Source organism: Centruroides vittatus, unplaced genomic scaffold (assembly GCF_030686945.1).
Source record: "Centruroides vittatus isolate TY-2023 unplaced genomic scaffold, ASM3068694v2 scaffold_1015, whole genome shotgun sequence".
NCBI lineage: Eukaryota > Metazoa > Arthropoda > Arachnida > Scorpiones > Buthidae > Centruroides > Centruroides vittatus.
Window position 1 is genome coordinate 3439266 of NW_027122666.1, and position 15042 is coordinate 3454307.

General features: G+C 30.6%; 2 protein-coding genes and 1 long non-coding RNA gene across 4 annotated transcripts in view; 2 read left to right on the forward strand and 1 right to left on the reverse strand.

Annotated features, from left to right (window-relative positions):
- Positions 1-6411, reverse strand: part of LOC136986203 (uncharacterized) — a 47022-nt gene extending 40611 nt beyond the window's left edge. Inside the window, exon 1 of the mRNA XM_067283691.1 lies at positions 6291-6411. Coding sequence (XP_067139792.1) covers positions 6291-6305 — 15 coding nt within the window. The 5' untranslated portion in view covers positions 6306-6411. The remainder of the gene's footprint in view (positions 1-6290) is intronic.
- Positions 1-15042, forward strand: part of LOC136986207 (uncharacterized) — a 129536-nt gene that overhangs the window by 49392 nt on the left and 65102 nt on the right. The window lies entirely within an intron of this gene.
- The window catches only part of for (cGMP-dependent protein kinase for), a 51947-nt gene continuing 41161 nt past the window's right edge, over positions 4257-15042 (forward strand). The window contains exon 1 of one of the 2 annotated variants that reach the window (XM_067283686.1): positions 4257-4815. In XM_067283686.1, coding sequence (XP_067139787.1) covers positions 4460-4815 — 356 coding nt within the window. In that variant the 5' untranslated portion in view covers positions 4257-4459. Of the gene's footprint in view, positions 4816-4863; positions 5094-15042 lie in introns of those variants that run through there. The other variant, XM_067283688.1, reaches the window with a different exon arrangement.

Genomic DNA, 15042 nt, shown 5'->3' on the forward strand with positions numbered 1-15042 from the left:
CCATGAAAGGGAGGCTAGTATTTAAACCAGGCCTAATACACTATACTAATAATGTATTTTTTCATACTTTTTGGTTATCCGACTTTTCAGTTATCCGACCAACCCTAGTCTCCAATTGAGTCGGATAATCGATGCTCTACTGTATTTACTACTTTTCCGTCTTCTATCTAAATTTAACGCTTTATTAATTTCTTCTTTTAAACTTACCAAGTTAAACATTATTAAAACTAAAAATATCTTCTTTAAAATTAAAAACAATTACATTTATTTAATGTAAGCGACTACTTGAATAAATTAATAACTATTTTTTAGTGAAATACTTTAAAGATGCTAATATAAAGATTTTAATATGGGAAAAAAATCTAGTTTAATATTTAAATTATGAGAAAAAATTAATTTTATTTCAAGAAATTTTTAAATATAAGTTAATTAAAATATTTTCTTCATAATTTAATTTTAAAAAAGCCTCTAATAACGGTCATTTTTTCCAGGAAATTTCTTTAAATTAATAAAAATGCATACAAAATAACCTCCAAATAACGACTTTTGTATGTTTCCGCCAGTGTCCGTATTCAGAGGTTTGACCAGACATCTAAATTTATTTAAATCAGTTAATTACCTGAAGATGACTACAATTTTAAATGACGCACTTGCTGTTATTATCTAGAATCTTACCTATTAGCCTTGTTTGTATAGAAATTAAACGCATCTCTAACATTCCATAATCAAAATTTGCACCTGTTCTCTCTCATAGAAAGCCTTTACATAATTGTATAAATAAAATGCATTGAAATTCTATAATTTTAATTCTATAAACATCTAATTTTTACCATTTTTCTTACTGGTAAACGAATTATTCGCTGTACAATGAATAATTTTAGATTTAATCAGTAAATTCTTTAATAATTTTAAAATTGGACTTATGTAGCATTATGATAACAAGCACTATATTTAGATTTAAGATAAGGTTAGAAAGATAAAGCGTTTAGTGAACATGAATTTTCATCTTAATGACGTTCAACCGCTCTATAACAGTAACATGAATCGTGTTACGTTCGATCCGGAACTGTTCTCAAAGGAACATTGACCTGAAAATTTCTGATTAGAATGAAATCGTTCAAAGTGTCATTGAATATAATTACACTCCTTGCAAACGTCTGCGTGTCGGCCCGTTAACAACGTCTCCTTGTTCCCGAAATATTATTTATTTCGACTGTCGGCGCCATTTTTTATCCACTTAACGGATTTTAACCGTAAAAAAAAACTATTTTGGATTTTTTGAGAAATTCAAATATTACTAATTTAAATTTTAAATCTTAAAAAATTAGCGATTAGTGAGTTAACTAAACAATAGATGGCAGCACTATACATATGTAGTGTGCTTAAATTTAAATTTTTGTTTGTTGCTATGTTCATATATTAGTTTACTACTTCATATAACTTTATAATGGATAGGGATATGATGTACAGTACAATATATGATTTATGTACACAACAAAATGATATATACTATAAATAGCGTTAGAAATCTCGTGTTCTGCTTACATATTTATTTTAATAAGCACGTTTGACTGTACGTAGGCTACCTGTTTATTATCTACATCTATAATTATAATTGTGTTCTGTATTCACACTTGCTGTGCTTGTATTTCGTCTTTTACACCTAGAAGAAGAGCTTCTGTGAGCACAGTACCTTGGAGGTCTCCGGCCCAATTTCTTTAGAGGCATTATACCAGATGTAGAACAAAAGTATTAGGAATGAGTACTCAGATGAAGACCCTTAATTAAAAAGGCGAATACGCCCATGTGTTAATGCAACCCTGCCTAACGTTATATGTAATGCATACTTCATAACATTTCTTTTATTTAAATATCCCTTCTGTACAGTGTATACGGTCCATCAGGAACCGGGGTGGTTAAAACCATTCATTCAACACTAGCAGTTGCGGGTTCAAGTGTCATCAATATGGAATTTTCTGTTGTATTCACCTTTCTAACACCTAAATAGGAGCCAGTTTCTCATAGAAAGTCCCTCCAGGAGGCTCATCAATCTAATCCTTTCTGTAAACGTTACTTATGATTGTCACTCTATATTATTACTTTTTACCTTTATTTTTACGTTTCTTAGTACATTATTACGCATTTCCTTATTTATAAAATGCTAAATTCTTATTCAAATTACGAAAGCGAATAAATATAACATTGCAAAACTTCAGGAACATTCTTCTTAAATTAGAATACGAATATATCTAGCAGACAGATAGATACTGTATTATGTAAATAAGCAAACGTGATAAAAATAATTTATAATTTAAATAATCCTTAGTTTATAATATAAATTCTTTTCAGTACAACGCTTTTACTAAAGAATTTCGTTCAGTTTAAGGATCTATTGAACAGCACAAGGTCTAGTTTAAATCTTAAAGGATATCGATCCTTGCAGATAACTTTTCTTTGACGTCATTCGGAGCTCTTTCAAAGATAATTTTAGAAACAATTGACGGAAAACTATCGAGCTTAAAGTGGAACAATAAGAAGTGGACGTTATTACAAGAAGAGTTTATTGTTAAAGAAATGTGATTTTCTAGCAAGTTGTTGAACTTTACTAGTAAACTCCCTGTTTGATGAGTAGTTCTTATCTTCTCAGGCAAGGCTATACCATTAATAAGCCCAAATTTAAAAAATTACACCACTAAAATGCAAATAATGTACGTAAAGTACAGTAATTATAGCCGTACAAATGAGATATAAATTAAAAACAGTTTCTATCAGAAATTAATTACCATACAGAAAATATGGATTATTATAATATTACTTTTTATCTAATAGGCATTGTCTACTAATATTTAACTACTGGGGCCTTTTTATACTCTTTTTGAGTGGTAAAGGGCCTTAAACCACAAAAAAAAAAAAAAAAAAAATATTTAACTACTAATTTAATTCTTATCACGTTCTTTCTATAAATGTTTACTATATTAAGGACTCTATCTTATCAAGCTTAACTGTCTGCATTAATGTTCGAACAAGACACGTGTCTATAGGGCCAAGCACCATCTTGACTAGTGTGTTGTTTGTACAGTACATAGTACATCAGACACGATACGTGCCCAGAGGGTTTTCTTGCGACACGCGGCTAAAATGCGAATAATGCTATATATTTAGTTATATATTTGATTATATAAATATATTTTTGAAGTTATAAAAGGAAGGCATCTTAGTCATAAAGTCGTGGTCTCTGCGTTGTTCTGCTTTAGTGGTAAATTGAAATATGAAAAGAAGTTTAAGTGGCGAATAGTTCTGTCTGAGTTAAAGGGTGATTTAAAGTGTCAAAAATGCGTAAATGATTGGTAATATACTTAAAAATAGAAATGAACTTATCAGATTTATGGAAGAATCTTAAATTCTTCAGCTTAAGAAAGTAAATATGATATTTTTTTAGCTTTCAAAAATGGAATTTCAGAGAAATATTTTAAAGGGTGAATCTTTCTCGACTTGTTCTGCTTCCTACGCATTTTTTAAGTGGAGAAATGTACTTTTTGTCATTAATTTTGTAATTTCTTCTTTGTTTCTTTACCAGATTTATATCCTAGAGGTACACCTAAATATAAACATGAATACTTTTAATCAACTACATTAACTCATTAATATGTATAATTAAAACATCAGCTTGATGCATCCGGATTTGATATTATGCAATTCATTTCCATTTTAATCACCATAAAAAATGCATTAACATGCATATACATCCTAACAAAGATTATAATAATCTTTATTTTTAGAAACTTATTTATGTATTTACAAGTTTAATGTGCAAAGTTCCAGATTATCGATATGCAAATATGAGCAGAGATAAGATTTTTAGTTGGTTTTAATGGATAAGAATTTTACTTTGGGTCAATTTAATTGATGTAAAAATGTAAATGTACGTGTGGGAGAACCGAATTCTTAAACAGGTTGTTAGTTATATAATATTTTTAAATTATAAAATATATATGTACCTATTCATCTTTATTCAGATCGTATTATTATTATTATACAGATAATAAAAATTTTAAATTAATTCAGACTTTAAAGTAATTTGTATATTAGATGTTTCTTTGTTTTAAATGATAAATATCGAATAAAATTTACTTAAACGAGTAGTGCAATTGCTGAGAAGAGAGTCGTCCTAAATTATGAAGTGACAGACGTTCATGATATACACATATGACAAGTAGATAAAGCGGCGATATCCCATCATACACTGCCGCTGACGTCACGCAAGTTCTCCCTCGGCGCGATCACCACTACGCTCAACGGAGTCGATCGGTATGCACTTCAACACCGGCTAGCATCCACGCTGTTTTGATAACAATGATATTATGATACGCTGTTCGTCCTCGTCTTCATCAATTTTCAAAATTCAAAACGTAATTTAACGATATTGACAGTAAGAATCCATCCAACAAGAACTGTTTGAATGACTCCTGAAAAAGTAGAATCGTTGCCCTTCTTCTCTCACTTGCTGTACGAAAACAATCCTCCAAATCCTAAACGGATGATGGATTTTATAGAAGATCCCATCAGCGAAGTGGTGAGAACCCAAGAAGAGATGATTAGAAAGCTTCGGGAGTTATTGATGGAGAAGGAAGAGGAGATCATGAGGCTAAAGAGCCTCGTGGATAAGTATAAATCCGTTTTAGTGCCCTATAATCGATGCAGTGGCAACGGTAGGAGGAAAGTAAGGGCACAGGGTATATCGGCAGAACCACACTCCTTAAAAAACATTCAAGAACTTATACAGACTACGTTTCCAGAATATCCTAAATCTGTTAGGTAAGTTCAGCTTTTTCTGTTACTAAAAATAGATGCTAGGTGTATTTGCGCGGTGTACAGAAAGGGTGTTACAATTTAAGAGAAACATTCGGAGCTCGTTCCAGAATTTACAGCTTTAGTGCTATTTAGATTTTAACAACGATGGAATTGCAGCCTAGTTGGGTTCAATTTAAGGATTTTGTATATTATTTCTTAAATATTCTTTGGGATAATGGTATAACATATGCGTCTAGTGAATTTAGAAGGTATCTACACCTGCTTCGACACATCATAAGCAGGTAGAGTTTTATAAATTTTTAAATATTTCTCTTTCTCTTTTTTTTTCTGTGAATTTTGCAATAATTAAACTTAATTAAGAACAAGATGTATATCTTAATTATTGCACTGTGTAGAATTTCAATGAATCTTAATTAAAAAATCACGTACGTAGTAAACTAAAAATGTGCTATTTTATAGTCACTTAAAAGTACAGGATATAGCTTTGCTTGTTGTTACGTGCTTCTGCATCTATAATTATCTCCCGCCGTTCGTTTCCACACCTTAATCACATCTTTACGAGAAAGATGACGATGATGATGATCAATTTGTGATAGTAATGGTTATTTTTTTCTTATTATTGATTGATGATTAAGCATAATCTGGTTGTGTGTCAATGTTAAACATTTTCCAATCTAGGACAAAAGACGTTGCAAAATAAGATTTGCAGTCTACAAGTTTCTGGCCTATTTTGGAAAAGTTCTATGCTACACGACGTCTTCCAGGCTGCTTTACTTCTTTTTTTTTAATCTTGTTTTTGTCGAAAAAATTCTTCACTGTTTAATGTCCATAACCGAATCTACAAGAAGCGTATATTTTGCATTTGCCTTTTAGAAATTTAAAAATGTTCAGCTATGTTATAAGTAAATATCATGTTGAGCAATATCTTAACAAGGTTATATATTTTCATTAATATAATATATAGTATTATAAAATTTTAACGGACTTCACTTGCGAAAAGAATATGATGAAAATCATCCTCTTTGCAACCCTCTTCAGAAGATTCTACTTCTGAAATTATGCTTTAAAGAACATTTAATAGAAGCAATCAGGGCTGGACTTACTAGACTTGTGGCCCTTCTCTACCTAATTATGATAAAGGTATAAATATGAGACTTGTTTAGGTTAAATCCGGCCGTAGCAGCAAGACATCTTTGTACTAAACTAGTACAATTACACTATAATAATCGACTTTGAGTATGAAAATATGTCATAAATTATCTTGTTCTTGTATTTTCCATCTCAATCTAGTTCTAACCTCGAAAGTACAGTACGTACAGTACAGTAGTATTGTATTTCTATAATAAAAGTAACAAACAGAACTTTCTGCATTATCTAAATCTACTTTTATACTACTTTTTATAACAAATTTTCTGTATTCTAACAGAACAATAATATTTTAATAATAGATTCTGTTGAGGAAAAACTACAATAAATACCTTTTCCGCATACATCTCCAAGTGTATTTATATATATAAATATAGTAGCATTTATATTAGTTTAAATTCAATTTATTAATTTAATATCCTGGTAGTAAGTTCGCTCTCAATGGGCACAATCTTTATATTAAGTTACATTGACTTTGCGGATGTCACTTTTTTATGCTTCATTCTCGTGCTACTACAGTATATTATAACACTAGACTATATGACTATTTACTGAGAAGATTCTCTATTACGTTATTAAAATATAAAAATTAATAAGAGCGCCCTGTTACTAACAACATAACATTAAGCTTTCATACAGATAAATATTAAGTCAACTTCTTAATATAAACATTCAATAATTAGATTACCTTCAAAATTATCAGTATTAAAGTCCTCAGGGAAACCCAGAGGTGACAAATTGCCCTGACCCCAGAGGAATTAAGGGTCTTTATTTTACTTTAATATAATAATTTTATGTATTTGGCCCAGGTCTCATTATCATTTGGCTACTAGTGATTAGTATTATAATAGCATCACTACTTACTCCGAATTGAAGAGCGGTTTGAAGAGTTTATATACTGCCTACAGTTATATATAGTTAATTAAAGCGGCATTATTTGTAGATTGTATATTAAATTAATAGAAAGAGTACATACTACTATAGTAATATCAACTTCTACTGTTTTAATTAATATTTTATTAGCATTACTTCATCATAGTATGCAACACAGTTTGCAACTCAGTCATTATTCACATACATTACTGTTTGGAAGACCTTCAAACTGTAACTCATTTAAAATGCTGTTACAAGAATAAAAAATAAACACATAATATTTATTTTTTTAATATATACTTTCACTTATTAATAGCACAGAAGGTTATTTTTTTTTCTTACTTATCAAGATAATATTTTTGTCTGCAGTTATTATTACTCTAGAAGTGTTAAATATATTAACTTTTGGATTAAACATACTCCTGATTTATGTATGTATATCTAAGTACATAATCCATAATTTTGAAGAGGGAAATTTATTTTTTTTATCTTTATTGATAAGTGTTGTAATGCTACTGTACTGAAGCAGAATTTTGTAAAGTTGTGTAGCTTTTACCCTGAGATTTTAAGCATATGTTACACATCAAAGCCCTTGTTTGTTTACTTTAATCTACAATAAACAGTAACTAGACCACAAATAAGGCTTCGAAAGTATCCAAAATTTCAATTTTACTCCTTAGAAATATCCCAAATGTTTTCAAAATAGAAATTATTCGAAATTCGAAGTTGTTGAAAATAAATTTCTGCCAAAATCTTGACCAAAAATAAATTCTAAAAAGTAGGAAAAGAGATTATTTTCCTGCCAACAACAAGATAAAGAAAGTCGAATTTGGAATTTGATACTTTGCACCTTCGAGATAAAAATCTATATTTATACATGTAGAAGCATCTTATCGAAGTCCGACCTATATTTTGATAAATTAATAAAGTTTAATCAATGATTCATATATTCTCTTACTTCCACGTCTTTGCTTAGACGTATACTGCTATGACAATAATTTATGGCTTTGATAGTCAACTAAATACTACAGAAATATTTAAAAAATACTTTTTTAGCATCACTCGAACTCGTTCTTCTTCCTAAAGAAGCATTTAGTTGTTACAACACGAGCTTGTAGAATGAGTTTTTCCAGTTTGAAGAAGCTCTAAGCGCATCCCGTATGCGTGTTATATGAAAGATTAATGCTGTAGTAGCTTTATTGGCACGCTTCCACTTTGAAAAAATATTTAAAAAATAGAAGTTTTTGCAATATTATTCTGCTATATTATTTTTCTAACGCGTAGAAGTAAGTTGATGTATAAGAAAATAGTAATGAAATCGTACACGATTACACAAAATACTATTACCGTACTACAGAAGAGAACTCTGAACTTTATCATAGTACAAAAGACAAGTTTAAGTTTAAATAATTATTTTTACAATTTTTATGGTTTTAATTAAATGAGTAAATTATTTTATTTAAATAATGCACGCTGAAGTTTGTTACTTCAGTATTAGTAGTAGTAGAGGCGACATTCTTGGCTCCGGGTTACTTACATTGCTTCAGGGAATTTCCTGTACTGTTTAATATAAAAATTCTTTTTAAGTATGAGATTATATACTTCAAATCACGTTCGCTATGAAAGTATTAAAATTGGTTAGGAACTTCACTTAATTTGTAGTATAATACTTTCTAAGCATACAATACAATAAATAAGATGATGCGAATGGTACAAATTGTTACTGTTGTAAAATAGAAATGCGTTAGACATTTTCCATGTGGGAGGTTGAAGTATTTTTAGTAAAGATCGCTGACCTTTGAACCTCATTTCCGCCAGAAGCGATGACACTTTACGTAACTTCATGTTTGTTTTACAATCACGTGTTACATCTTTGTTACTATAATTGGATCTTCTCATACTTTCTTCGTGTTTCTGGAACAGCTCATTTGTCTGTTATATTAATTTTGATTAAACAGCATGTATTATGTGATGATAAGTGTTTATTATGATACAGATGAATGTGCTCTAGTATGCATTTATTTTAAACGAGAAAATTGGTTAACGTGTACTCAGTCTCACACAGTTTAGAGTCAATTAATAAAAATCCTATTCACTGAACATTATAAAAAACTGTCTGCACGCAGTCTTAAGTGTCACACAAATGTACAGTCAATCACGGAAAGTTTTAATACAGACATAAATCTGTTAGCTAGAAATGTGAAGTACAAATGTGCCACTCGACATTAAGTGAATAAGCAGGTAGCACGATAAAAAAAAACCCGAACAGCTGTCGTCGACTATCATAAGAACGAAGAAAGCACTCTTTGTAAGGAGCAAGTGTCATTGAGAGACAAAGGCACTCTCCTTATAGACACACGACACTGTTTATACTCCGTCTCCTTGGCATTGTTAATAAAATGCTATCTACTGTTTACCGCTCGGTGTTTAAAATAAAGAACAAAAAGATACTCAAAAATAATTCTTTGTTACATATCAAACATAATTCGTCGCAGGATACTCCTCTAAATATTTCAATTATTTACAAGATTTCGCAAGCTCAATCAATTAGGTCAATACACTAGCGTTTGTCTCTGTATGTGTGTGTTTCTGTGTATGACTCAGCTGTACGGTTTAAATGCCATTGTTATAAACATTTGCAACATGTGCTGTTTACATTCGTATATAAACTACTTTTATATTGCCATATCAGTAAATTATTTACTCATATTATCTATTTTTAACATCGTATCTAAATACTATTTTCACTATAAAGTATACTGTAAAACAATACATCTATTATTTCTTTATACAAGATATAGCGTTAAAGCACACTATATGCTCCTTTATTTTACATGTAACGTAATAATTAATCACTATTTTATAATTATTCTGTATGTAATAGTTTCTAAATATTATATTTCCATTTTAAACTAGGTCCCGATGTTTCTTATGCATAATGGATTTTTAAATTAAACATTATTTTCTATTGCAACATATTATATTAATCTTCCTTCACGCATGATTATATAATTAATTTTATGTAATAACTGTAAGTTGTGCCAAAACTTAAATTAAATTTAAATTTACGAAGATATTTTATCCTCGTGTAAGCTACATTATGGATAGACAATACTTTTTTTACCTTAAAAAATTAATATGGCGATGGATGAAAGTTGACATAGAATTAAGATAAGAATTTAATTAAAATATTTGTATCTACAAGTTAATTGTTTGATGTATATGATATAATGTCTAAAGGGCAGATATTCTATCGTTATCTGTGATGTAAGCCCATTGGCGTCGATCTATACAGTACATTATTGGGGAGTCGGGCCAATGATAATAAGTAGGAAAAATTTCGCATTATCGAGTATAGCATATTCGTTTCTACTCCTAATGTTTGTATTATGGCATAAAATAAAAATATGTATATATTTGGAAGGGGAACAATTTGCTGGTATAAAAATATTGAGGGATATGTCCGGATCGATATCCATGTTTAGACCTACACAGTAACTCTTACGACTTTTCATCACGAAAATATGTTTAAATAAAACAGTGTTTACAACGAATATTTGTAAACACTGTTTTATTTAAATATTAATGCGAATATACTTTAAAGCAGACTTGGTAGACCGGGTCTAGACCTGGCCTATCAAGTCTAGTGCCATCTTATAGATTGTAAGACGTAAGATTTTATCGTATTGTTCATAAGGAAGAGAAAATTGAATCTTATATACAAAGCTAAAACTAGAAAGATTAAAAAAACACTCAATATATAAAAAACAATATAGTCGTGAATGGCTCTTAAGTAGTAATCGTATGCCAACGTCCTTCCGCACTTTGCTAGACCAACACTTGCACTATTTGTGTAATTCTCTGCAGTAATTGGATCCCAGTGCACACTTGGACAGGAGCTTTCTGTTTGTATGTAGGACGCCATTAATGTTGTTGGGTCCAGACGCACTCAGAAAATTTCGTTTGATGTAAAAGCATCAGATTTCAATCTCGTTAATAAAGGTTGAAAATAAAATTGAAGGACGTATCCTCACTTAAGGCCCAACTGTTGGACATAGGTTGCACGGTTTAACGCAGTCCCACTTCACAAACTTGTGTGTTTTTGGAGAATTAAAACGTATACCTGTACTACAAAACACGTAAACGAGGGTAATTAATAAAAAAATTCTTAGAATAGCTTCACCTGCACGAAGTAGAATTTTTAAAATTATAGCGAGTAGAAATTGTTAATTAAACAGCACGCAACTAGACGGAAAGACAAGACACCCTGCTGTTAAAAATTCGAATATTTTAAACTAGAGTTGGAACAAGGTTAACACAGTAAACTGCACCAACATGTTTATCATTTGGCGAGTCAGAGGTCGTTTTCTATTTTTAGCAGGGTTATCAGACCTGACTTAGCAGGACGAAGTGGGTGGAATGAGGAACGTAATGGCGTCGGTTAGCCAGTTAAAATTCCTCATCTAATTCCTTTTATTAATTAATCCGAACGTATTCGATCGGTCACGTGTTCGCTATTACGTCAGAAATATTAACTAAATTCTCGCTCACGTGATCGACAAAAAAATTCGTCTTTGCGCCCCGTTACGTAAATATTGTTAGTCACGTTGCCGTGTTACGATCACGGAATAGGCACCGTTTGGAAACGTAATAATACGGCGTACGTGACGTCGTAACAATATCCGAGCTTTTTTAAAAATAAGAATTTAATTGTGAAAAAGTATGTTCTAATTGAAAAATTTTAAATATTCGGTCACGTGACGGTGCAACGTAAAAGCCAAACGTAACACGATAACGTGTGTCGGATTTGCTTATCGAAAATATTGGAAGAGGTAAAGTTTAAACGAGAGAAAAGATATTTATATATAATGCAACCGTACGGGAAAGCTGCTGACCCAAATCACGTGATTCGTTATAATTAAAAAACACTAGAATTTTTATAACTTATTTATTGATTGATTTTTTTTTCTTCTTAAAATTAAATCGGCTGGAGGGTGTTCGGAATTGATAAACAGTTATAATTATTGCAAACGAGTTAAATTGGTCGGGTTATTTATAGATTGCGATAAGAATAGAAACACCGGTCACGTGACCGGGAATACATGACTAATCATAAACAATAGAAATGTATACATAATAAAACAAAATTAAACTTATGTAAGATTGAAATGCGTTACAGGCGATTTTACATGTAAAAGTTTAAAATTTTTCAATTGTAAGTGCAATGCAATCTTGAAAATCCGACATGTACCGTACGGCACCGGAAACATATAAAGGGATGGCCGTATTATTGAAAGTAAGGTGAATTCAATGGCACGTAGTCAACTGTTAATGATGCAGCAAAACACAGGTCCTATTGATCGAAATATCCGTACGTGCTTCCGTCGCCGGTAATCAATGTTGCCGAGTTGGTAATTCCCACTACATTTAGTGGGAAATTGAAACGAACAGTGGGAAAGTTAGTAGAGATTGGAGTTTGAACTAGTGAGAATCTTGTACACTTGGCGATAATGTCGGATTACTGGACGTTTCGAACTAGCGAACGGCCGGATAACCGAGAACGTACTGTAGTTAATACTTATGATCAAGTATTGTTTAAAGTAAATATTTTGTTTGTAAAATGAATATTTAATTATTTTTGCATGTATTGTTTACTTGTTTTGAAAGATCTAATTGAAAAATTCTTGAATATTTTGATTATTGTTAATATTTTTAATAAAATATTAAATCATATTGAGTCGAACCTCCAATAGCGGTCACCTCTAAACAACGGCCATCAAACAATAAATCATTTTTCCTGCCGGTGGCCGTTGTTGAGATGTTTGATCGTACTCATAAAAACGAAGCAATTTTCTAATTTTACAAAAAACTCTCTTAAATTTTTAATTGCACGTCTGGCAAAATGTTTAATATCTTTAAGAATCCTTAAAACATTTTTAATATCTAAAAAAATAATAATAAACTCAAAAAATCCCATAAACTGACAAAAATAAAGAAGTTTTGATGCAAACCATAATTAATACTTGAAATTAAATAAATAAAATTATCTTAAATTTAAAGTATTCAAAATTTAAACGCGCTTTTTCTTGATTAATAAAGCGAATTATAGAATTTGTACTCTAGAATTTAGCTTACATGAAGGAAAAATATTGATTACTGTAATTATATAATCGATAAAATAAACTATAAAATTATAAAATATTTACAAACAAAATAGAAGTCCTATTTAAGGAAAATGCCCACTAAATCATCGTACAGCAAAAGTCTCGTTAAAACACGCTAGAAATCATCAAATAAATCAAAACACTCTCGTAAAGAACCTGGAATATATCAAAAGTCTCCTTCAAAATATGTAAATTGAAAAAAGTTTCTAAAAATAGATAAAAGATTTCCGTGAAACAGACTGGACTTCATTTCCCGGAAAGAACGAACTCCCAAATATTCCTAGACACTAAAAATATCCATTAAGTTTGTATAAAGTAAAAGTTGCAGCCGACATTTTTGTTCTCCCTTTACTTGTTTTCTTTTCTTTTTCTTTTTTTTTTTTTTTACTAAAAGTGAAAATCACGTGACCGAATAAAGTTCTACACTTCGCTCCATTGAACTATAAATAGCATCTACCGCCAAGGTCGTGTGTCAAGTACTACACCTTGTTCACCTTGAAACTATTCTCTTCTAGCTCTAACCGATCGTAAGCCGGTTGCATTTTTATCTTTTTATAAATCCATCTGCGTTATTTTCCTAAAATAAATATATTTTTACATAAAGACATTTATATTTCATATTTTCTATTAGATGTGCCTGTCTGTTTTGTTGCGCCATCTGTGTTTCGTTTTTTGAAGTAAAATATGTGTAACTATTTTTGATGATACTTAAATTTAATACGTAGTTAATGATAGAGAAAATGTATGAAATCACTTATTATTGTTAGTTTTAATTTTCTCAAAATGAACGATTTTTGTATCGTGAGTTTGGCTCTCTGCAACAATTGCAGCGCTCAGTATTGTGCGTTTGACTCATTATAACAATTGCAGCGCTCAGTATTGTGCGTTTGACTCACTACAACAATTGTAACGCTCAGTATCGTGCGTTTGGCTCTCTACAATAAACTGCAGCGCTTGGAATTGTGCGTTTTTATGTCTGTATGTGACTTTGTAGCTATATTCTTTTTAAAAGTGATTTTAAACATCTACTAGAGCGCTTATCGTGTATACAATTGTTACAAACCGATGTATCGAGTCGACAGAGGAGACAGATTAGCGAACAAGTGTCGCCCTGGCGTCACCCCCAAGTGGAATTCTATTTATAGAACGTTAGCAATTATTGTGTTTCCTATAAATACAGGAGGTCTGTTGTCCTCGCTGTTGTTAAATCGATATAGAAGTCAACTTATAGTTCAAGTACTGCCTTTGATAAATAATGCCAAGTAGTTGTTTAAATGGTCGTACCTCTTGTCGCCAGTTTCGTTTCTTAAAACATCAATCGTTCATTTTTTTTTTTTTTTTTTTAATTTTCGAGCATTCTCAAGCATTAAAATAAGTCAGAGTTAAATGGAGAAATCACCAAACACGTGAAAGTCAACTGATTGATCAATAGACCTTGATCTCTTCGTAATGCTTCAGTTAAATGATTCATAAAAGGAGCTGGTATTTTGTTAACAATGATTACAGAATCAATTTCTTCCTCTAAGTGAATCTTTTAATATTCTTAAGTAGTGTTTTATTTACAATTTAACTGATTCATAAGTTAATTAATAAAATGTGGATATAGATAAAATTCCTGTTATCTTGAAAGGATATATGTTAAAGGCGTGTTAATTGAATGATTGATCACGTGGAGTTGGCCTTACGCATCACTTGATATATTATTTTTGATGCTGTTCGATGTAAATATTTTATAATGCAAATTTTACAGTATAAATGTACTGTACTTTACAGTCTGTTTTATAAAATATTAATTATATCTGTTCGGTCTGCTGCTCGTGTTAACTATGCTTTGACGAATAATGAAATAATTAAAATAGTTTTATTTATTTTTTTATGATTAAATGCAGCTTATAATTATGTATTGTAATTTCAAATATAAGAAGTGTAGTAGAATAATATAGACTAGGTACTATATCAGGTTTAATAGCGGTTATTTTATAGGCAAAGCTTTTATAGGCAAGTTGCTTGTTTGCCTATAGAGAGACCTACTCCTGCTTGAGCTTGA